This window comes from Cyprinodon tularosa, unplaced genomic scaffold (genome assembly GCF_016077235.1).
Source record: "Cyprinodon tularosa strain WSP-4 unplaced genomic scaffold, ASM1607723v1 ctg7, whole genome shotgun sequence".
NCBI classification, from domain to species: domain Eukaryota; kingdom Metazoa; phylum Chordata; class Actinopteri; order Cyprinodontiformes; family Cyprinodontidae; genus Cyprinodon; species Cyprinodon tularosa.
Window position 1 is genome coordinate 5,052,990 of NW_024039451.1, and position 25,409 is coordinate 5,078,398.

Here is a 25,409-nt window from a genome sequence, read left to right on the forward strand (position 1 = left end):
CTCCCCCCACCCTGGTAGAAAACCGTATAGCAACAAAAAAAAACATCAAAAGTTTTATAAATCCAACAAACAAAACCATTAAAAGAAATAAAAAAAAAGTTGTTTCAGTTATTATCAAAAAGCCAACCCATTGCTCAATACCAAATACTATTGGGCTGCATGGTGGAGCAGTTCTCAGCATTGCTTGTTTTCATCAAACAGTTCCACTGTACAAGGAGGGTTCACTCTGAGTGCGCAGATCCCTCCAACCATAGATATGTAGCCTACATTTATAACCTAAGCCTTTATTTTTCTTCTATCCAACTGCATTAATTTGTAAAAACAATCTACCAAACAATACCCTAAAGGCCACTGACTGTGTATAGAGAGGCCTCAAATAAGCAGGGTGAGCAGATCTGAACAATTTTATTTTTCATTTCTGTCTCTGTGCTGTACAATTTCCGACATCTGACTTGGAGAGATTATGAAAAATGATTAATAAATTGTTGTTTTTTAAAGTAAAAAAAGAAAAACAGCACTTTCTATAAACCAAAGCCCCACTTAACGAGTCTGTGCAGCATCTCAAAAAAGAACAGATAGATTAAAAACATAAAGAGATCTACATCTAAAAAAAAGAACAACACAGCAATAAACTGTCTGAGGCGGTTGATATGCTGTCTGAGGCAGAGAGAGGTGATTCTCAGAGAGAACTGAGAAGTTTATCAAAGTTTTTCTTTTTTGTTTTTTAAGAGGTGAGAGAGATATGCTGCGCTTACCTGCTCCGTCTGCCCCTGGTTATTTCTTTTTTGTGAGGCTCAAAGAGGATCTCTATTTTATTAAATCTGTTTTTCTCCTCCTTGAGCTCTTTTTTTTAATAAGATTAATAAACTGTGCTTTGTATCCCTCTGGGTTTTTGCTAGGCTCAAACAGGATCACTGCTTTATCAGTTCTCTGTCCTGCTGAATTATTGTGAAAGAAGTATTATTTTGTAATGTATTATTCATTGTTTTGCACAAGTCTGTCCCGCTTACTATATACGTGATGTGCGACTCAAAAAATTGACCTTTTTCCTGTGCAATTAACAGATTTTTTTGAATTTGTATTTTCCCCCAAAGCTGATGTGTTGTACTTTGTAACCTCGTCTCTCTTGGTGTCAGACCGATGAAATGGCGGCTAAATTGCTGTGTAGTCCAACTAAAATAGACGTAGGGTCTTTCTCAGTGGAGCCATGTAAGCCGCCTTGTGCAAAATCGTGTTAGGTGTGATTATTCCCATTGACTTTCAATGAGAGCTAAATGCTACGACCTCGTCCAACAGGATTTTCTCTTTTGGATCAGATCTGGTGATCTTAATATGAGAGGAATGTTTTCTTCAACCAATCAGATTTTGGATATTCCCCATAGGGACAGCTACAGGGCCCACCCCTACGTCACCATTTTCTCTCCTTTGTTTGGTCCATTAGAGCAAAATGTTTACAGCCAATTTAAGCTAGCAAAAATCTGCATTTTAGATTTGGTTTTTAAAAAGTTTTCTGGCCTCAATGGCTGATACTAAAAGGAGATATATCATCCTCCGTAAAGACAGAAGGATGGATTTTGTTTATAAATAATCAGCATCTATGGTGAGTGTGATATATTTCATTTTAGTGCTTTATGATCCGTCTTATCTGGTAATTACATGCATATTGATTTTTAACAATTCCTGGTGCTGTAGTTGTGGTTGAGGTTTGCCGTTGCCTTAACTGGTCAGCTTTTAATTGACCTCTGTATTCACCCTCACACTAATCTTCCTCCCAGTTATATCTACGCTTGATACAGTTCATATTTGAATACTATTGGTGGTTTCTTTTACTAAAATGTGAAAGTGGTGATAGTAACCCACTGACACTCATCCTTGCAAATATAGAACAAACCCTTTGTATTACCAAGAAAGCATGTGCACCTGAAGAACTGGTCTGCAAGGAGACTCAATAAAACACTTCTAGAACAATTTACTTTTTACATTTTATTTATTTTACATATATCATTCTTTAAAAATAAAGTACAAAATATCAACACTGCATGAAAAGTGAGATTTTCGTCCCCGTAAACCCCCGCAGATCTGCCTGATTTTCGTCAGTTTCCGACAATTTGCAACCCGTGCTTGTCCGCGTTTGTCGTGCCACAAATTGTCGGAAACGGACTCTGACGTATGTGGAGAGCGATCAGCTGTACTAATGACCCTAATTAGCATATGAATGCAGCAAACCCGCGCGGCTGGCCAGGTCTGGCTTGAATAACCTTCTCAGTATTGGCTGAAACCACTATTCTCAAACAAATGAAATCGCTCGTGATTGGCAGCAAAACCACACGTGGCCACGCCAGGCTTTAATTTTCTTACTGAGTATTGGACGGAACCACTTCTTTTTAAACAAGTAAAGTCGCTCGTGATTGGTTGGCATATATATATATTTACATATAAATTTACATATATATATTTATTCATATATATATATATTTATTCATTCATATATTTATTCATTCATATGGTGTGTATTTATGTTATCCTACACTACTACACAATTATTATGCTACCATCAAGGACATGAATGAATTTATACAGGAAATGAACATTTGCCAGGAAGCTGTTTATGCAAAGAAAGAGTTTTATTAAAACACACACAACTATATACAACGCGTATCCAAACACATGCGTTTCTAAAAATTAAAAGTCCGTGAACGGTCCGTTTGCTTCCTCGGGGTTGGAGGTAACTGGCAGCATTCCCTCCGAGGCAGGTCTGATGTGCAGACGCCTACTGTGCGTGGCCCTGTACTTCGGCATCGCTTCTAACCGGGACTGCAGCTTAACACAGAGTTCAGTGAGATCCGGCCTACGAAATGGCGGCGACCGTACAATCCATCCAGAGACACCGCAGATGACGGCGGACTTCCAGAGTTCCACTTCCTCATCTGCCAGCACACTCTGCCTCGCTTTCAGCAGCTGAAAAAAAAAACAATGAATCAGCGCACTGCGTATGGACACAACACATCTATTAATGCACCTGAAAAATAGTCACCAAATAAAGTCTTACCCTCTTTCTTCTGGCCCGACTCCGAGCAGATTGCCTCCGCACGCAGCGTGTTGGCTGGCTGCGTATATCTGAAGCTCCTGCGTACCGTCTGAAAATACGTCTTACAGGCAGCTGGAAAACAATTAAATGAGAGTGGTATAAATAAAAAATCAAACGCAAGTCACAGTAACAAGGAAGGAGAAAACATTAAAACAAGTCACTTACACACAATGTTGTCTTTATCAACATCGTGCAAATCTGGACTTGCTGATATGGCTCTGAGCAAATAGGAGGTCACCGCCTCATTGTGAGGCGACAGTAGTCTGTGAAAACAAAATGTAAAGCTATGATCGGTATCTATCCGTATCCATTGCCTTTTACCGCAGAATGAAAGCATATTCTTTAAATCTTACCCTTGCTGCGGTTCATAGCGCCTGCAATTAGTCTCCGAGTTGCAGTGGCGGCCGGCCCATAGGGGGTGCTGGGGCACCGCCCTCCCTGATAAGAAGAGAGAAACGTAAAATATATTTTTAGAAATTAACTCATAAATGTCAGTTTTACTCTCTAGACTGTGTACCTATAAGCAAAACAAATTATATAAACTACATTTCCCTATCTACTGTCATTAATTTGTGGATTTCCACAGACAGACTCCTACCGTCTCTGTTCTGGGGGCTGTGATCAGACAGCCCCACATTTGCAGAGAATCTGTCAATCATGTACTATTGCTAGGTGAATTTAATGGCCAATCAGCGTCTCGGAACTTTATGGTCTATGGGCTCTGAAAATAATGCACTTTAACAGGCTTCTGAACCCAAGCGCAGGTGCAGACAATGAGAGGGACGATGGCGAATGTAACGAACGAGATGCAGCTTCCAAAATTCGGTGAGATCCTTATTTATCTACCCGTTTGCCGGGTAGATAAATAAACACTTTAATAAAGCTTGTTCTAGCAAGGCTACTGTTAGCAGTAGCTTTAGGCTAGGCTGCTATTAGCCGTAGCTTAGGCTAGGCTGCTTTTAGCCTAGCAGGCAGTAATCGAACATATATTTACCGCTAGCATCTCTTCTTTGAGTTCGTCTTGTTCGATGCAGAGTCGCAATCGCGTCCAAGAGGAGTTTTACCCCGAAATCCAGACGCTCCAGACCGCCTGCACAAAGCAAAGCATACATCCTCCACTGTGGCTGGAGACCGCGCCGCTATGAGTTTCTTGGAGATCGTAAAGAGCATGCGCGAGATGAACCAGGGTTTTAATTAAAAAAATTATTCTTTTTTTTTTTTAAATCAAGGCCTTAATTGGCACTAAAATTATTTAAATATGTTTATCGAAGTATTTATAATTCTTTAATAAAAAAATGCTTATAAAAACAATTTCGTCAGATATATTATGTCCCTCCAGGCGGAGAAAAAGCTAGAGGATATATATATATATATATATACGTATATATGTGTGTGTGTGTGTGTTTACATACATACAGGAGTCATGGAACTCTGCTTACAGCTCCTTCATATTTCATGTACACTAATAACTTGTGTACATGGTTCTTGTTGATGGCATTAAAATCATTTCAAATAGCATTAAATTAGAGTCACTCATTCCTGTATGAACCCTGTGAGCGCTTAAATATATATTTATATTTTTGTAGATTTTTGTAACGGGGATAAGGATAATTCAAAACTGCTTTTTTTGAATGAACTTGTTCTCTTCTCCCAAACATCTCTTTTCATTCCTGTAATAAGAAGTTTCTTTTGAATGGATTTGATTAAAGTTTAAGTCCCTCGGTATAAAATAAATATTTTGATGGAGATGAGAAATCTGCTTCCTCATTGGTGAATAACCAATAGTTTGGATCCAATCATTTAAATAAACGGTGTTAGTTTTTTTTTTTTTTTATATATATATATATAAGAAATGTGCTATAATTTCTAGTCACCGATCTGTTGCTGCTATATTTTAATTTGACGAACCGGAATTTGTCGATGTTCCTTTTCCTGTTTGGTGCGATTGCAATTGCGGATCTTGACCTGGCCGGACCTTATGACCACAGTGTACCAATCTTCTGATGGCTACTTCCAACAGGATAATGCGCCATGTTATAAAGTGAATCATCTCAGACTCATTTCTTGAAACTTTTCCACTTAGGTTATTGTGAATTGAGCATATTGACAGACAACATTTTATTTTTTATCTTAAATGCAATTATTATTATTTTTTTTTATAATTACTGCTCTAAATGTATTGCTCTGTCAGCTAAAGATCTGTTTTGGTCTCTATACTTTAATTAAATAAATCAATTCAAGCTAAAATGTAAGAGGCTATACTGAGCCTGATCTCTTTGTATCAGAGATTTTCTTACCTTTTAGAAAAATGTCACTTGGAGTAAAACCCCCCCTGCAACCCTGATTTGCATTGGTATAGCTCACAGCATGTTCATTTACATGTTAAAGCCTCCCCTAGAATTCCATGGGGGGGAGGCATGGGGGGAACACTGCCTAAGAAAGTCCATGTCAATTTCTGACAATTTACGGGAGTTTTCGGCGAAGCCTGCAAATTGTTGTAAACTGCCGCTAACCTGAAGTTCCACGACAATCTACAGTGCCGCATATTGACGAAAATCCCACTTTTCATGCAGTGCAATTTATCTCCATAAGGCCATAAGTTAATAAAGAAATGAATAATCATTCTATTGGCTCATCAACATGTTTGTCAGTCCTTGTTTGCAGGTTTGTTCTATAATCAGTTGTCTGTCTCTGATTGGTTGTCTTCTGCTGGTGAACACACACTCTGCTGTGTTTCCTCCTCTGAGATCCTCTTGATAGTCAGCTCTCTCTCAGCTGGCTCCACACAAGGAACTTTAGCTGCCTGGATGTGGAGCTTGCCATCTGGAGAAAGGTAGCAGTTGACGTTATCAGGATTCACCCCTTCAGGCAGATCAAACTCCTGTCTGAACTCCTGCAGTCTGTAAGAGTAGGAGCCTTTCCCATTTTCTTCTTTCTTCTCTGTCTTCCCACTGACTCTCAGCTTCCTGCCCACCTGCCTGACTGACAGCTCTTCTGGAGAAAAGCCTTGAGTATCCAGGGTGAGGCCAAAGTGCTCTCCCTCTTTGTCCAGCTGGTAGGAGACTGGCTGCAGAGCCACGCTGCTCCTGAAAGGCTCTGTGTCCTTCAGGATCTGGTGTTGAAGTTTGTCCATCAGCTGCAGACTGTTGCATAGATCCTGGAGGTTTGGTTGAAGGAGATCCTGCTGGTAGAGCAGAGGTCTGACCTCTGGCCATAGGCTGCGTACAGGCCAGGAGAAGTCCATGAAAGGACTGAGGGCAGATGGTAATCCATGAGAGCACAGCATTTTCTCCTGTTTGCTTTGAGTGTTCTTGTTTTGAGATTAACTTCTTTTCAGGTTTCTCTTCTCTCCTGTGTTGCTTGTGTTTCTTTCTGTCAGTCAGTGGAACTGTCTCAGCTTTATATTCTAGCAGGCGGCGCTCCAGAGGCTTCAGGAAGTTTCTGGTAATTACCACAGAAGTCCACTGGGTGGAGCTCGTTCACATATTTTATTAGGTACTCCGAATTAAGCTTTCTCCAACAATCATTTCCCTATTTTTTTCTTTTTCTTTCCAATTATTCTTCAAATATAGAAAATAAAACGTGTTAAATATTTTTTCTGTGATTAACAGAACACAGTATAGTTTTAAAAGTTTCTAAATAATAACATCTATGCACCAGATTCCAAGCAATCCTTTCACTGAATGTTGTCCTGTGTTTAGGATTAAGAGGATTTTATTTTAAGATTAATCTGAATTTATAATTCTTCCAAAAGCTAATTCCACAAAACTTTCAAAATTAATTTCTATGATATGATTTTTTTTTATGATCAACTAAATTTAGTGAATTGAACATTTTATACAAGCAACATCCCGACATATATAGATATAGCAGGACATCAATTATTTCCCACTGGATAGTATTATTCTTTGTGCCTTGAAAAATTTTGTGTGTTTGTTTATTTAATCCCTCTTAGTAGAAATAATTTTTTTTTTTCGGTTTGCTTCAGGAAGTTTCCAGTAATTACCACAGAAGTCCACTGGGTGGAGCTCTTTCACACATTTTAACAGGTCTTTGTTATTTATGTTTTGCAACAATAATTGTATTATATATATATATATATATATATATATATATATATATATATATATATATATATATATATATATATATATATATATATATATATAGCATGATAACAGATGTTAAAAATTAAATGTTTGGACTCTACTGGCTTCTACACAATGTGTAATGGAAGTGACACGTAACAGGGTTATAAGCCATACATTTTAATTTAACTTAGAGAGTGACACAATTCAAATCCAGTCCCCATTTTAGTCAAATAGTACAGATGCAATGTTCATCAAGAAATTAAAAAAATGTTCTAGAAATCCAGTTAAAAAAGTAAAGAATTTAAATATATGTTTAACAAATATAAAAGAATAAATATAAACTTTATTTTTTATTATTATTCAAATCAGTTTTTGCTTCAACCATCTGATGTGAGTCGGGCTTCAATGATCTCCAGTTTAAAGTTAAACAAAAGAAATTATTACCCACATATTTCTAAAGGAGTAATTTTTTAAATATATTTAACTAGAGGTGACTTTGACAGTCTTAAAAAAGCATGATATAGATAATTTATACCATTGATTTGGGTTATATACAGCCTAACATAACTATGGAAAACATTTGAAAATATTTAGTATCAAAGGGACAAGTGGAACTTGGAATGAGTAGAATCCAGAAAGGCTAATTATTTATGACCTTTTCACAGATAGGTTTGTGGGTAAGTTTATATTGGTGTAATTTTTACCCATTTGCTAATTAATAGTGATTAGTCTTCAGTTGATGCAAACAAGATTTTATTTTTATTTAAAGTTCCAGTTAGTTCTTCTTATCATATATTTTGATTTGGTTTTTTGCTGATTTGTTTTGCCCTAATAAATATCCATGCTAAGGAAACAACATAAATACCTCCTCATCACTTGTGAACATTAACAGCATTTAAAGTTTTTATTTTTAATTTTTTAATTTTTTTATTTATTCAGTGGTAAACTGTTCTCACTTTTCATTTACCCTTTTGGTAGAGTGCGAACTTGGAAGCAATAGCTGCTGTAAAAATGTCAAATACAGCCACAGTTTCTCATAGTTATGAATAAGCTTTATCCCAGGCCTCTAAATCTGAATAAATTTTATGCTGAGGTAAATAGTTGTACTGTAAACAGATCTTGCAAAGCCTTTCCCTCCAGTCTCTATAGACTTTAACTCTCTGGTTTTGTTTCCACTTAAAATATTCCTCATATCGCTTTCTGTCCTTTGCAAGTCTTTGAAGATGCTTTCCTAGTTCTTGCACTGATGCAAAGTCATCAACGTGGATAAAAGAATGATCTGGAGCCACAGCTTTGTAGTCACTTATGGGGGGTCCCAGTACAACAGGTACAGCTCCTCCTTTGAAAGCATTATACCAAAGCTTCTCCGTGATATAATCCTTTGCCTGTGAGTTCTCAAAAGCCAGATAAAAGTAGCAGCGAGAGATTGTTGGTAAGAGGTCTGCAGAGGAGAGGAGCTTTTTATTCCAACGGCCATAAACGTTTACAGGAACTGTGGCGCTGAGCTCTTTATACACTTGTGTCCGTTTGTAGTGGTTCATGTAGTTGCTGACCACCCAACAGACCAAAGAGGTCTTATTTATGTGACTGTCATTCACCAGGGTACCTCCCGACTCCGAAGGTAGCAGTTCACCATATGGTATGCTCACATCAGCATCCCTTCTATAGGATATTGTCAAATTGAAGATATTTGCAAACTTCTGTAGGTTTCCGTTGTGAGCAGGAGATTCCAGGGACATCCAGGCCCATCTCTGGCCCTGAGGCCGTTGGAGCTCGGTGGGAAGTTTCTGGGTACCATCTTTCAGTTCTCTGTTGTGGAACACAACAACGTTGGCTGAGGGGAAAAAAGAGCGCTGGTCCACCAGTTTACAGTCTGCTATTTTGTAGAAATCCCAGCATACATCACCCTCCAGACTATAAGGATGTCCATAAGGCCAGTGCCAAAGCAGGACAGTCACATTTCCTTTGCCTCTCCAGTAGTTGCGATTACTTGCTTCAGGCCATCCATTTTGAAGACATAAAGAAAAAAGACAGATGATGCAGAAGAGAAGTCCCGGCTTCCAGGGGCAATGTTTCATCCTTTTAATATCAAAATACCCCTGTTGATAAAAAGAAACAAAACAGATTATTAATTGCTCTACAGGATGTCTCATTAAAACTCACATTTTTTTTTTATCAATTTGTATTCCTTAAATGAAAAATAGCTGTCTTGGATGTTATGGAACCGCACCATCGTAGAAAATGATCTCTGGCCATAACGGCCAGAGTGGTGTCTCAGATGTAATACGGTATTGCTCTGTCCAGCTCAACATGCCCCGCTTTAGCTTTGATATTGCAAAGTTCAGATAATCAAGACTCAAAAAAACAGATGTGATCGTTTCCCTCAGCAGCCTCCGGGAGCCAAACAATGAAAATATTTGTTGTCCTTCCTGTTTCCCAAGCCTTCAGTGCATTCCTCCAGTTCATCCACCCACTTCTCCATTGATTTGAGCCTACCCAAGGTCAGTGTTAAATCATCCTTCATAGCCTCCAAGCAAGATTTTTAAGCCTTGCAATAGCATGTCTGAAGTCAGAATAAAGGAGTTGATAAATAAAAACAAAAAAGAAAGGTAGACCTGATGACAATGAAAATATCTAACAGTTAAGTAGTTCTCATGTGCTGTACCATTTTGCTCAAGTACAACAGCAGTAGCAGAAACGGTAGAGACAAACACATTACAAAGGGCATCGATAGCACGCCTACAAGATGCCACTCTTTCTTTTGTTTATAAAACTTCATTAGTAAGTCTATCATAAAGAATCAGATGGAGTTTTTCTTCGTTTTTTTCTCCCCGCCTTGCACGTGTGTAGCTTTTCAAAATCTTGGACAGCTATACATCACGATATTCTCTGGTGACTGTGAACGCATTCAAGCACATAAAGAAATATCCACATGGATGAGCCAGTTTTCTTTAGGTGATTCATAACAAAGACAAAAAAAAAGTCTAAACCGTTGTTCAGACATTGTTTTAACAGTAAGAACACATCTTCAGTTAACAGCGCCAGAAAACCCCAATTAGCCTTGAAATCTAGGTATGGGCATGGACCTTAAACTTCAGGCAAATAAAGCCAGAAAAAAAGTTGCCCTGCTATAACCTAAAAGCATCTGCAGGATTAAATGACTCTGTATAATATCTCAGCAGGACCTTATCAAACAAACTCATTATTTTATCTTACACTTGATTACTCAAACTGTGTCTTTACAGGTATGTCTGAAAAATCAATCAGACAGTTGAAATTGATCCAGAATACTATTGCCCGGAAACTAAGAAAGCGGAGCAACTTCAGCCCAGTTCTAAAGTCATTACAATCTGAAAAACTCACACAAAGAGAAAAGACAATTAGGAAAAATTTATTGATACAATTTCTTTGTCTTTGGCGCTCAGATCTTGGCAGGAAAAAATAGTGCTTCATTTTGATAGATATATATGAACAGGAGCAAAGAATAGGGCTGTTTATCCCCAGGCCTGAAACTGGTGGTGGAGTGGAGATAGATGAAGTTGGTCAGTCTGTAGACTGCTGGTTAGCGGGACGTTATGCTGAACTTATGGGGAGATCCAGTGGATTGCATGAGCTGATACTAGAGCTTCACTGAGAGACCTGGAAGATGGAAGTCCAGTTGGATAATATAGGTTGAGAGAACCTGTCCATGATAAGCAAGCATTGAGCGACAGTGGAGAGGAAAAACTCCCCGTTGGGAAGAAATCTCTGGCAGAACCAGGCTCAACATGGCGGTCTTCTTCCGGACCGGTTAAGATGAGACATGAAACGCAGTAAGAGTCCAACAGGAATGACACTCTAATGAAGCTTAGCTATGAAGGTGAAGGAGGGGATGGAGGTGGGTTGAAACTGTGTCCTCTGAATGAAGTCACACAGCGCATCCGCCGCCCGCACACAGGAGCAGACAGGTGCGTATCGGAGGCCTTTAAGATGAACTTTGGATGCTGATTGGCTTTCGTGGAGGTGTGGTTCAAAGCTGATTGGCCCTGTCGCAGCTGGATGAAGGAAAGCAATGAGTTTCTTCAGTTGAAGTTCCACCTACGCTCCATTAGACTAGTTTGTCATACTGTATCTCAGAGAACAGGCTATACTTTAAAATCTTTTTGGACTATTAGTCTGTAAATCACTGAATAACTTATCACCAAAATACGTTAGACTTGTTATCAGTGTGTCAGCCACCCAGACCTCTCAGGTCTTCTGGCTAAAGTCTGTTCTGCATACTCAGAACCAGAATCAACACGGATTAACTGCGGCCATGTTGCCAGGTTCCCACCGGTTACCTGGCTGCCCAGGTCCCAGGAGGTTACCTAGAACTGCCTTTGTCTCTGTGGAAAGATAGGAGCCACATGCTCATCAAAGTGCCTTCCTGCGACTGTAATATACTTCTTTCATTTAAAGCACTCTGAAGGATCTTGCTAATGGTATGTGTTATATAAATAAACTTGTCTCGTCTTGCATGTGTCTCTGTCAAAAGAAAGTTTTCTGTTAATATAGAAAAAAAGGAAGTGAATATTTTTGCTTGTAGATTAACTATGCAGATTAACATTAACTCGACCCAAATGGTGCTACATTAATGTTACTGTACAAGTTTTTACATTTTCATGTTAGCTTATTTCATTCCACAACGATCATTTCCAATAATCAAGACTCCAGGTTTTTTAACCAAGCAAGTGTCCCTCTGACAGGCAAAAGTAAATGCTCTCTCTGGGCCAAATATAGCAGAGCATCAAATACCTTCCAATTCTGTTCCATGTTGGTGATACAGATGTGTACAACAAACACACACAATAAAAACACAGTTTACTGCTTAAAAGATTGTTATTTCAATGTAAAATAAAACAAAGTCTACAATGGTACACTTTGAAAACTTACAATGGTAAACAGCACATAAAAACCTTGATATCAAATTCTCCTATACCCCCATTTTTACTGCATCTTTGAGTTAGTTTGAAACAGTCAGTCATAGTCAAGGAAAGGGAAGTGCAATGAATAAAAGAAAGAAAACATTCACAGCTTAGCTTGAAATGAACTACAATATGTGCAGCCTTTTTCAAACCACAAAGTAGTCTACATTAGAATGGTGATTTTTAACAACGACAAAAAAAAAAAAAAAAAAACTTAAGGAGATTCAACCAAAAGAAAAGAAAAAAAAATCAAATTGCCTTCTGTTTAAGGCCAGTTAGGCATGAGTCATTTGAAACACTAATTTCTTGTAAATTACTTATAAATTTCTTAAAATGTTCCTAAACATCTGGTTCGTCAGGCAGTTTTTAAGAAGGACCCTAACACCAACTAAACAAGACAGTAGCAGACCAACCTACACACAAAAGAGATCAAGTTAGACGAGCAACTTAAGTAGCCAGGTAATAAGTAACTGCCTCTTCCTTCCGTAAAGTGAAACCAGTCAATGGTGATCTATACTTCACTCTCTAGAAATGTGTTACCTACAATAATCAAGAGGATGAATCAGCAATAGTTCTAAACCCAACTCACACTTGATGTCAAACATACCTCTGTGGGAATCATCAGCCTGGGATCTGATCTCCTCAGGAATCTACCCGCTTTTAAATGTAAATGCTGATTACCTTTCTCACTGACAAACCAGCTGCGCTCTGTCACAAGGTCTTCCCTCTATGGGCAAGAGGAGGAGTGCACAGCACCCTCCTTCAGGGACGAAATGCCCTGGTTAGATATATATTAGATAAAACAGCTGCTTTTTGATTTATCATGTGGCAGGACAATATCCTCACTGGTCGGTAGTGCTGGGCAATATAGAAAAAAACCATATATATGTTATTGTGATATTTTATATCACAATAACGATATATATTGCAATATGCCTGAATCTCTGAAAAATATGACAAAACGATATAATTGCTTACTTTTTCAACTTTATTTTGAAGTGACATTTATAGAACTGTCACAAATTAGAAAAATAAATTGTAGTGCAGCAATATATGCGCATAAGAAGAGGAGGAGGTAGGCTACAATATCCTTCAAATTTTTTCAAAATCCTACAGGCATTTAAATTAAATTACCCAAATAAATAAATTAAAGTGCACTAATGTTTAGTTTCTTAAGTTTCTGAGTAGAAAAGCACACATTTTTGAACAAGATAGTTACAAAAATAAATAGTTTTTCACGTTTCTGAAATCCGTAACCTTGTAGTGCAAAGATTGCATACCATAATAGCAAAATAAATGATGAAAATTAAATAAATCAGGGTTGAATATAACTGTAAACTGTTTAAGGTATCATACATCTAAAAAGTGCAAACAAAAAGGATACATTGTAATGTAGAAATCTTTTCTCGTTTCTGTCGAATTATTTATTTATTTTTCCAACTTCCTCCCGCTGTTTTACAACTTGCTTTAACTCACACTTTTTGGACCCTTATGTATTCTTTTTGTGGTTCTTCTTTAGGTGATAGAAGAGGTTTGTGGTGTTGCCGTGGGGTGAGGGAACAGTCTTGTAGCATAGTTTGCAAATGACCGTTGTCTGCATCGCGTCGGACTTCTTAAATCCCAAATGTCACATAATCACAGGCGTGTGCCCTCTTTTTGGTAAAAGTGTTTCATCTTGGGTTGCCTGTGTAGCTGTCTCTGTTTGTTTCGTCCATGGGTTTAATACTTCAGCCTCCTGTTTCCCGATCTCTCATGAGTTAAGTAACGTAAAGCATGTCACAAACCCGCATGTGAGTCAAAAGCCGTAAAGAAGCGTCATGTTGCAAAACCACAGGACGGCGCTTCTTTGTGGAATCAAAAAAAAATCTTGTTTATCATTTATAAGCTGTGTGTAGGCTACGTGGCTACACTAATACGTTCGTCGTAGTCTACCATGGGAAATATTTGCTTGAATACGAGATAAAATTGTGTTATAAACGACTGAATAGAATTAGCACTATAGACGCTTTTCTATCGTCCGTACGATATGTATCGTCCTATCGCCCAGCCCTACTGGTCGGTAAAGAAGAAAAAGTGGTTGATATTCAGCAAGTGTGAAAATAAGTAGGCCTACAGACCTTTTAAAGAAGATTAAATAATGAGGTGGATTTTTCTACAGGAAACTTTACTCCCTGAAGTGATTTTCATCAGATATTATTTTCCTCTGGTCAGAATAAACTTTTTTCTTTGGTATGCTGAAGTATACTTTAATCAGGGCACTCAGCAATGCAGCACATTCCCGGCAAACACTCTGATCAATACAGGCTTAGTGAATAATGAATGAAAATCAGGCCCATACAAATGCAAACCAGTGCACCGTTTTGGGAGAATCAAAGGCTATGGAAGAAATGTCAAAAAACAATTAAAACAGCTACAGCTTATGCAGCTTAATAGAGACCAAACATGCATTTCCTGGTGGCTCCTCAGCTTGTAGCTCCAGATTGTCCCTTAGAATAATTATCAATTTAGCCTTTTTTAGATATTCTTAGTGTAAAAATCTGCCCTATAAATTTTTCTCCAATTCAAGACTAAAGCTTAGAGTACAATTACATAATTAGAGAAGAAAATTTTAAAAACAAAAGCCCAAAGTTTCTCTAAAAAATTAACAGAAGACTCCTGTCCTGACAGGGAAAAACTGCAGAGAGATTTGAAGGCAGCAAAGAAGGTAATAGCTGCCATTTCCACTCCATTATACCTCCCTCTGCCTCAGCAGAGCCAAATCTTTCAGAGCTCCCATCATGGAACTGTTCTGTTTGGCCTCAGTTAGGCACTACAGAAACATTAGGACAAGCACAAAAAGACCAATTTTTTCCTAAAACCTTAAGAAATTCTGAACTCTGACATGCACTGATATTTACCTAATACAATCCCAAAGCATGTGCAACATTCCAACCTCTGATGGGCAATATACTCATACACATTTATCTTTATTCTACATATATTATATTTATTTCTGACAAAATTTAAAGAAATGTTTAAGACTGTACACTAGTACAGATCTCCTCGTGTTTACACTGTTTCACATATTTTTAATATTCAATATTTTTCAATTCAGTTTTTTCACTGATATTGATGGGCTTTAATCTTGTAATGTGTCTGACAAAAAAGTATTTCTGATTCAGATTCTTAGAAGCAGGGTCGTTTTTTTAGTTGGATTGAAGAGCAGTTAAAATAACAGGATGTTAGGCACTCCAGGCATCTTGGGAGTATGCTTATAACAATATTTGGAGAAAACAAAAGCTTTATCTGCAGAGAAAGATTCCTCTTTTGCCCGATTATGTCACAACTCAGAACACAGGGTATTCAGGAAAGAGAGAGAGTGGGATAGCTTCAAATAGCTTCCACTGAAACAATGATGGATCAGAGTAGCAGCGGTTAAGGCATCTGAGGAAGGACACTCTTGCCCTGCGATGTTGTCCTGCGATAGACTGGCGACCTGTCCAGGGTGTACCCCGCCTCTCGCCCATTGATTGCTGGAGATAGGCACCAGCACCCCTCGCGACCCCACTCAGGACAAGCATGTAAGATAATGGATGGATGGATGGATGGATGGATGGATGGATGGATGGATGGAAGAAAGGAAACTCTGGAGAGCGGAAACACAGGTTGGTGACCACAAAAACTATCACCACTAATGTGTAGTGGTCCTAAAAATGTATGTATCAAATTTGATACAGTTGGTATTAAAAGATTAAGACATGATAAAACATGCTGAATGAAAAGCAACTTTACTTTCTCAAGCTGGACTGAGGATCTTTACCCTTGCAATTTATTTTTTTCTTTGTTAAACTTAAAACTTCCCTTAAAAATGCAGAATATTACTGTATTTACTCCCTTTCATCCTCTGACATGGGAGCTGGCTCGGAGCTTGTCTGGGCCGCCTGTAGAGATGATTTACAGTTGCGTTTTGTATCTCTGCTTTCTTCCTGTATCTCTGCTTCTGTCTCCTTGAACCCAAGTCGGCCTAGACGGATGGCCGATCACACTGAGCCTGGTTCTGCTGGAGGTTTCTTCTTGTTAAAAGGGAGATTTTCCTCTCCAAGTTTGAAAGTTTCGAACTTGGAAACAAAGGATTGTTTTTTTACGTTTTTGGAATGCATACCTCGTATAGTTTTGCCTAATATTTTAGAGCCAATGAATAGTTTGTAGTGCCGCAGGCAATATTTAATTGGATATATGCCTATAGTTGTCTATGAAATGCTTTCTCTGCTACTCTATGTTGAACAGGAGCTATTGCAAATAAAATTTCCTATTGTTGGACAGTACGGACATATGTGACTGGTACATGCAAATGTTGTCATAGCTATGGGTTCATGCATGAAACTATCTCACTCAGAGATATATCTTGGTGGTTAGTCATTCTGTCATTCACTGGCTAAGCAGTTGTGGCTTCCAGCATTGCTCAGTCAGCCCCTTGAGCCAGCAGCTCAGACTAATAAGGCTCTGGCCCACCAGGTTCCACAACACCTCCATCAAACTCTGATGACAAGGAATTTGAAAAATCCTCATCCTCATTACATAACTTCATAACTTCCAGCCTCGCTCTGCTGTCAAATGCCCTCACTCACACGTCTAAATCAAGATAATGATTAATGATAAAAAAAATTGTCTTCTCAGAAAAGAGAAACACAATGCCCACTTTAGAATTATTAAAAATAACAACAAGACAGTTTGCAGTGCTCCCCCTACATTTTGACTGCATGCTTGTTTTTGACATGTGCTGTTTGAGTTTGCTGGATCTGGCTGCATGCTCTCAGCTCCACCCACCACTTCCTTTCAAAGATTATTTTAGATGTAGGTATTGTCTTACTGATCTTCAGATAGTAAGCTGTAAATCCTGCTTACTCATCTAAAATAGAAATATATTTTTAACGGTGTCCGTAATATATCTTAGGTCACTTATAGATCCTGTAGCCTTAGGTTAATAGTAAACCTTTTTAAATGCTTTCAAATCTTAATTCATTTCCTAATTTAGCAGCTTGTGTTTAAGCTTACATTCGCTTCCTAACAAATAAACGATTAACTAGTTTACTTTATATCTGAATCTAAATTATCAGTGCTTTTGTCAAAGCTGGCTGCACAGAAACCGTTTTTATTAAATGAGTTATTGTACTATAATTTACTTTGTGGATCAACTTTCAGTGATGTAAGCAAGAGCGATACCCCCTGATGCCACATCCCTGCGACAGAGTTTACTAAAGCATCTGACTCCATCTAAACAGTCTCTTTAACCAGTGACCTGCGGATTCTGTGAGGCAAGACAAGTGGGCTACGTCGTACCAACCAAAAACCCGTCCAGAGAAGAGTCTATGTTGGCTGGTTGAATCAGATTGCACCCTGCCTACAATTCAGAAGAGCTAAATGTAATACCTTGTTTTTTAAGGGTTTCAAACCAGATTGAACTCAGTGTTTTGTGAATTCGCCTGCTAAAGCAGTTTAGAAACTCAATTTCTGGACAACCCATGGAATAGCCAGGCCCAATTGTTGCCACACGAGTTCTGAACTGTGAAACCACCAGACCCTGTTCCATCTGTTCCACTACTGTTTGGGGCTGTGTTGTTGCTGCATGGGCTGCTGCCACAAAGCTATTCAGTGCCTTGAAGGAGCCCTCCTCTTCCAAGCCAACTGTGAGGGACAAAATTAAGCCCTGCATAATTTTATTTTGTGGTTTCCATCAGAATAATTCAAATCTCTTCTAAAGCTACCTTGATCAACCTAATCGGACCAAGCGGAACCGAACACCCCGCCTCCTCCATTACACAAAACCAACAAGTAAACATAATTTCCCCTCTTTCATCTGATGCTTAATAGATATTCTGCTTGGGAGAAAATAGGTAATCACTATATAGGGCCCTATATAGCGGTTACGCCATTTTAGGTGAGTTTCTAAACGTCTAGTGAATGAAAAAGTTCCCACAATGCACCTTGAAAAGTAGTGATCATCCATGGTCACCAAATGAGCAGATATATCCCAGAATGCTGTAAGTGGAGAGCTCTCCTCGAAAAGCATTAGTGAATTTGTTGTCACAGTGGCCCGCTGTTGCCAGAGGGCTGTCGCTACCCGTCAACCGCGACTAATAATGAAGATGCCACAGGTGGGGGAGGAGGAGTTAATTGACCAACAGGGAGTGAAAAGTAGTGATCATCTGTCCGAACCGTCAGTTAACTGTGTTCACCATAAAGGCCACTATATAGTCCCCACTCTATATAGTGATTGAGGAATCTAGAGTTTAGGGCAGATGTTCAGACACAGCCTAAGAGTTCTGAACTGAATGCTAATGCTCATTGAGCCTGACTGGATGATGCATGCTGTCTGCTTCTGCCTGCTTAATTCCTCTTTTTCATTTAATTGAAGTGTTAGGCTGGACTGGCCTAACTGGCCAAACACTACTGAAAATAGCTTTGTAGCTATTTTGTAGCTATTAAAATAGCTTTGTAGCTATTTTCAGTAGTGTTTTAGCTTTTAGCTATTTTCAGTAGTGTTTGCCTAGTAATCCGCTACGATAATACTGTGTGATTATTAGCTAATAAAGTTACCATTGTATTTTAACCTGTGGTCTTTTGGGGTTTTTTTTATGTAGTGAATGATTTATCACTTCACTAGGTGACAAAGACAGATTTCTTTGGTTGGTGATTAATAACTCTGCCGGTAGCCATATTATAAATTATAAAACTGGTGAAGGCAGCTGGATTTCAAAAGCCAATCTAGGAATCCAACCTTTCTGTAAAACAATAACAACCCTGGTGTAAGAGAAAATGTTAAAAGTTATAATCATTCAACCAATAATCATTCATAATCATTTTTACACTCAATTTAAATGATCTATAATTTACCTATAGCTTTCAGATATAGTTATCTAAGACATTCATTATCTTCTGGTGAACTTGCACAACATTTAGATGAATATTGATTATCAATACAATGTAAGATTTATTATTGAGGTGATGGTGCTAAAGAAGCACAGAAGAAAGCAGATATATGACTAGACAATTCTAGCTCTGCATTCAAATTTTAAATCCTATTCTAGTATGTCAGAAATATCTTTTAAGAAATTTTTAGGTTAATCCCTTGAATTTCTAATATAATCAATTTAAATATATCATTAATTCACAACAAATGATAAAATACTCTTTTTAATTGCTCAGGTATCTTGGTTATTGGTTGTACCCTCCTGCTTATTTGACCCAGGACTAGCTAGGCAAAGTAATCCATTTTGTTTTTTGGGCGCCAACGCCCACTTTGATCTACATTTGGAACACTAACATATATTAATAGGACATACCTTATTCTATGGTCTTGAGCTTTTTACAAACGTAAAGCATAAATTAAACCAAGAAGCAGACAGAGAGATTTCCTTCCCCTTTTTTAAAAGTTTATATGAAAACAAAATAAATATAAAATACTAGCTACCAACAAAAAAGAGAGGAGATCATAGTTTAGTCAGATCATCAAGCAGACAGATAACATTTCAAAACCCTTAAAAAGTTATTTCAGTGAGTAATATATTTCTTACAGCAAACAAATTCATAAAATTTCATTTTATATTTTCCTTTTTCTCTTCATTTCAAAAGACCTTATTTTTTATCGTGCCTTAATATTTCCTCTAACGTTTTTTCAGTAAAACCAACTCAGACCAGGAACTCATTAAAGATTTTAATCTACAAGCAAAAAGCTCCTAATCTCAAAATTGTGGTTGGAATTTTCTAATCATTTCATAAACATTATTTAAACACGGTTATTTATTTACATTAGGTTTTTTAGTACTTTAGCTTGTCACAGACGCATGCGAACAACGGAATGAACAATCATACCGCAATGACCGAAATCACACATGAAAGACAAGCTTCAACCACTTACCTCAAAAATGACGAATCGGAGAAATTGCGATAATCAGTTTAAAACCAAAATCATAATTTGGTTGCTGCTGGTAGTGAGCTATCACTGAGCGTTAGCTGGATAAATACCCAGAAAATCTTTAAGAAAACTGAATTAAGGTGTCTAAATATACTTTAGCTCTTTACATCAGATATGGAGTTTGTGTCCATAAATCATTGCCCTTCTCGACTCCTTCCCTCTATCGTAAACTGTTTTTGCTGAAATTCCTGCTCTTTTGTCGACGCTATCACCCTGCTTTGTGTGTTTTAACAATATATGTGTGCAGTAAAGAAGAAAGAGGAAGTGTGCAATGTGATTTACAGGAGAGATGGGGTAACACAAGGGGGATCATGAGCTACTGAGTCATGGAGGTGACTTTTTAACTCTAATAAAAAGGTATGGTTCATGTTTGACTCCTTAAATGGTGAGAAGTACAGCATGAGTAAAGGGTTAGGTTTGATATCTTTAAAAGTTTTTTTGTTTTGTTTTTTTGGGGGACAAAGCTGCTTGTTGTTAATGTTGTTTTTTGTTTTTGTTTTAGAGAATCTTAAATTTTCCATTCTTTAATTTCTTTCCATCCTTTACTGACAAGAAAATTAAAACCAAGGGTTGTTCAACATTCACCCAACAAGCTTGAGAAGGACCCTTAAAATCCTTTGGAAAAAACAATTTCTAAGGGCTGATGCAATGAAAGATAAACTGCATTGCTACTTGAATAAAGATATACACCATTTCAGAAAAAAACATTGTGCTGAAAACTGAACATTGTTGTTTTGATGTAATGTTCTGCGGCTGCTTTGCCACTAGACTCGAGGGCCATGTTATGATTGAACCATACATTCAGGTAGGCTTGGGTCATAACTAAACATTTGTTTTCCTTGAATTATCAGCCTTTTATTGTGAAATCTTTAGTTTAATTTCAGTTAATCACAGATCAATGTCTCAAGGGCATATTTCAACTGGTAAACTACCTGAAAACCTGAATTATAAAACATTGTTTGGTATAAACCAAGAAGAGGAAACAGGCGTAAGGGAAAAGGTGTGGGAGCTTTACTTAGTGAACAAAAAAAAACAAACTCCACCAACTGAAACAGGATGCAAAGCAACCACAAAAATCTAAAAGGAAGTGCAACCAAAGCAGCTAAAACCACTGAAAAATACAGAATAAAAGAACCTTAAAAAGATGACTAGAAATAAATGTTTAATAAAAGGCATTACCATGTTGTTATCTGTAAGCTTTGGGCTATTCAGAGAGTTTAAACTCAGTTTAATCTGTCATGATCGCAGCTCCGTTTTCTTCTCTGATTATTCACTTCATTCACCTGTCTTTCCCTCCCTGCTCTCTAGTTATCATTTATCTTATTCACCTGCTTCCCCTGCTATATAGTTCAGCCCAGCGATCGGTGCCTGATCATTATTTGTGTACTTCTCATTGTAATTGTCTATTCATTAGTATTTCTTAGTTTATTTGTGTAATCTTATTTTTTTCGTGTAAGTTATTCATGTTTGTTTTATAATTTTTGTTTGTTTGTTTTTGTTTGTTTTATAATTATTTTATAAGAGTTATTATGTTCCTGGTTCATGTCCTGACTCTTGGAGGCCAGTGGAGTGAGAGGGTTTAATGTTTGTCTCCTGTTTCCTGGCTGTGTCCCAGCTCTTCTCCACTGAGCCCTAGGGGTTTTGGCTCGGAACGCGGGGAAAGTCTGTTTTAATTCCCATAAGCCTGGCTCCAAGGTGGAGACCAGTTTAAAGTTTGGCGTTTATCCTGGAACCATGTATGGTCTATGTTCCTCTCTACCACTGAGCCTGCCTGTCTACATCTGCGTGTCTCTGTATGAGCACGCACTTGGACTGATAGAACTCTGAACCTGCCTTCACGCTCTGAGGATTCCTGGAACCCTGAATCGGCCTGTTCCTGTTCGGATCAAAACCCCTGATCGAGCTACGGACTTCTTGGAACTGTCCGGTTCTGAACTGTTTCTCTGACCTGGATCGGTCTCATGCCTGCTCTCTGGGGTTGCTGCATTTGGGATACTTTGGAAGGCTCAGAGATAAATCTGGTTTGGCAGTCCATCGGCTGGATCCTGCCATCCTCGGAGAGGATAGACTGAAATGTTAAACCAGGTAAGTGACTCACATGGATAATCATCGCCTTTCAGGACATTGCCATCACTTACCTGTGTTTCTCCCTCCAGAGTGTGTTATTGGACGGTGCCCCATCCCACTTCTTCAGCCACTGTGGTCGCTTTTCCTCAGCAGCCCGCGTCCCGTTCTATTCTGTTTTATTATTATGTTTTGAGACATCCCATTATCTGACTCGCCTTGAATGCTGGGTCCATCTGTCCCGTTTGGTGACAGAATCTTTGTAAAGTTACTTTAAAATGTTTTGTAAGTACAGCGGCTGCATTTAGGGCTGCAGCTAACGATTATTTGGCAAATCAATTAGTCTGTTTGTTTTTTTTATCAATAATCGGATAGCTACAGATTTCTTAGAGAACATTTTCAAGAATTTATTCCAGGCAAAATTCTATCTTTTCCAATTGAGTTCTGGATAGAAAATATTGACTTTTTTTTATCTTAAATGCAAGATGTTTGTATATATGTTTTTACAATCTTGGCATCATTTCTGCTGTAAGTTTGCTCTGTCAGCTATAGGCAAAGTCTCTATACTTCAGTTAACAATTAATCGATTACTAAATTAGTTGAAGATTATTTCTAAACTTGATTCATCCGATTCATTTTTTCAGCCCTGGCTGCATTTGTATTAAAACACCATACATTTTGATGTTCCTCTGTTACTGTAATGTAATTTTGTCATTTTTTCTTAGATTTTTTTCCCAAGTATAACAATGTCAATGACTGTTATGTTATCTGTTTTATAAAACTGGGAGGCTTGTTTGATATGACACGGTTAACGATAAGGACAGATAATGGGCAGAAAAAAGCCTTCCCTGGAAATGACTTTGTTTATTTAGCTATTTCCTAATGTTTTCATGTTACTCTAGTATAAATATTAAGGCATGTTAATGTAATCACCCATGTGAGGCTGCTGTTGTAAGGAGAAAAAAAGCAACAAAAAAAAGAGCAGATAAAATTATATTTTTACAGTGCTAGAGCTGAACAATAAATGTATTTTTTGCATTCATAGTTAATATCTTTAATCTATTTGTATCTGCCAGTGCTGAGATTTTCCTCTGAAACTTTGCGTTGATTTCATAGTTGCCTTATTCAGAAGCAACCACCAGGGGAAGACATTTTTCTTTACAGTTGTTAATAGAAACTTTCAACTTAGTATCTTAGTTGAATGAGGAAGTTTTGTTGGATCTGTTGTCATCTTAGTTCATCTGAAGGCCATCATGGTTGCATCTAATATAAAATTAAACCTCACCTGCTTAACTCTTTCCATCTCCCAATTATCATTCATCCACCTGCAGGTTTCCCTTATATTGGGCTCAGTTCCAGTTATCAGGGATCATTGTTTGCTGTTTTTCTGTTCCCTGTTTGATCTGTTTCTCCAGTCAGTCAGTTCTGTTAATTTTAGTTAGTTTCAGAGTTACTGTCCCTTTTCCAGTCAGGAGTTTATTCTTAGCCAGTGTCATCAGGTGAGTTATTTCACTAACCAGTGGTGAGAGAGTTTCAGCACTTTCCTAGTGATACTGTTTTCCTGATTTCGTTCCCTCTCATCCACTGGCCCTGTCTTGTCTACTGGCCTGAACTTCTGTTAGACTCCTGCTGGATTTTGCCTCCAAGGTGCGTTTCTGTCTGAGCTGGATGCTCGACGCACGGGACTCTGAACATGCCTTCGTGCTCTGGATTCCTGGAACCAAGATCTGTCTGTTCCTGAGTGTACTGTACTGTTAAACCAGGTAAGTGACTCATTCTAATTATCTTCTTCTCTTCAGATGATCGTGATCACTTACCTGTGTTTCTCTCTACAGAATCAGTGATGGGTTGCACCCCGCCACCTGCAGTCGCTGCAGTCACAGTTCCATAGCAGCGCATTTCTGTTCTGTCTGTTTTTGTTTTAATAAACATTTTGAACATTCCTATTGCATGTCTCACCTTAAATACTGCGTCCATCTGTCCCGTTTTATGACATGAACTAAATGATTCTATGTTTAGATTTCAATTTACCAAATAACTTACCCATATTCATAATCACCCCACTTTATCCTGGAGGGGGTCAATGGGACGGCGGCCTCAGCAGAGATTCTCAGACTCCCGTGTCCCCAAACACCTCCTCCAGCTCCTCTTGGAGCAGCCTGAGGTGGTCCCGGGCCAGTTGAGAGACATTGTCCCTCCATTGTGTCATCCACTAGGCCTCCTCCCAATGGGCCGTGCCTGGACATGCAAAATAAAGGAACAATATCCGTAAATATCTGCGGAATTGTTTACTTCTAGAAACGTGCACACATCTTGCAAAGTCTTTTTTTCTTTAGAACTGGTTAAATATCCACTCTGACCTCCAAGTCTGTTCAAAATTCAATTATGTCTCATGTGCTGTACCCTTTTTTTTTGACCCATGACTGATTTTTAACCACAGTCTTCAACATTTGGTACTTATTTATAAAATATTTGTCTCTCCCTTCCTTGTTGGCCTTTTAAATTTTAGAAGAGGTATAACACAATTATAATGTGTGAAGGTGGTGGAAGAGTATAGAAACCTCTGTGCTAACCTTGGTAACAGATTGGCAGGATAACCAGACAGAACACACTTGACTTCTTGAGAAAGATTAGGTCCCTCAGTGTTTGCAGTAGGATTCAGAGTGTGGAGAGTGACATTTTCTGCCATTATCTGTTGGGGTAACAGTATCAGAGCAAATTATTTATTTTTAATTAAATTGAGCTCAACAAGCTGATAGAGAATCCGGCTCTTTTCAAGGATCTCCTCCAAAACCTGTTGAGATAATTTTATCCAGAAAGCTTCCTCATAAAATTAACATTTTGGAAAATGGTGAACATCCTCTTTATCAGATAACAGTATTACTGGGGATGTCTTCAGTGAAAGACTTCTCCAAGTCCACATAAGACCAACCACTACAAAAGGTCCTTACTACCTACAGCTATTCAATTTTCTTATGGCAGTTGTCGGCAAACCAAACTATTTAAAGAGCCATAATGGGCAAAAAAAACAAATCTGTCCTGAGCCGCAAAGATGGAAAAGTCTTATATAAGCCTTGTATGGCAACATGGGCTCTAAGTGTATCAGCCCACTATAAATGCCAGGACTACGTTGGCTTACATATATAAGCATTCATAATTACATTTTTATCCTAGTGCAAATGTAACATGTGACTACTCTGCTGTACGATGTTCGGTGCTTTAAGTTTAAATTCCATCACAATATTAATGTTTTAGGTTTTGTTGTATTG

The 25,409-nt window shown here is 38.1% G+C and overlaps 2 protein-coding genes across 3 annotated transcripts; both read right to left on the bottom strand.

Annotated features, from left to right (window-relative positions):
- Window positions 1-1,884: 1,884 nt before the first annotated feature.
- Window positions 1,885-6,813, bottom strand: LOC119772021 (heat shock protein 30-like). Its single transcript, XM_038268270.1, has 2 exons — window positions 5,667-6,813; window positions 1,885-2,033 (listed from the first exon to the last, which is right to left on the bottom strand). The coding sequence occupies exon 1, from the start codon at window positions 6,372-6,374 to the stop codon at window positions 5,766-5,768; it is 609 nt and encodes a 202-aa protein (XP_038124198.1). The 5' UTR covers window positions 6,375-6,813; the 3' UTR covers window positions 1,885-2,033; window positions 5,667-5,765.
- A 460-nt stretch (window positions 6,814-7,273) lies between these two features.
- Window positions 7,274-23,436, bottom strand: LOC119772019 (alpha-(1,3)-fucosyltransferase 7-like). Of its 2 annotated transcripts, none has more exons than XM_038268269.1 (2): window positions 23,426-23,436; window positions 7,274-9,278 (listed from the first exon to the last, which is right to left on the bottom strand). In XM_038268269.1, exon 2 carries the CDS (start codon window positions 9,255-9,257, stop codon window positions 8,220-8,222), a length of 1,038 nt encoding a protein of 345 aa, XP_038124197.1. In that variant the 5' UTR covers window positions 9,258-9,278; window positions 23,426-23,436; the 3' UTR covers window positions 7,274-8,219. The 2 variants fall into 2 exon arrangements, with proteins under 2 accessions (XP_038124197.1, XP_038124194.1); XM_038268266.1 differs by lacking the exon at window positions 23,426-23,436 and adding an exon at window positions 12,730-12,808.
- Window positions 23,437-25,409: the final 1,973 nt, after the last annotated feature.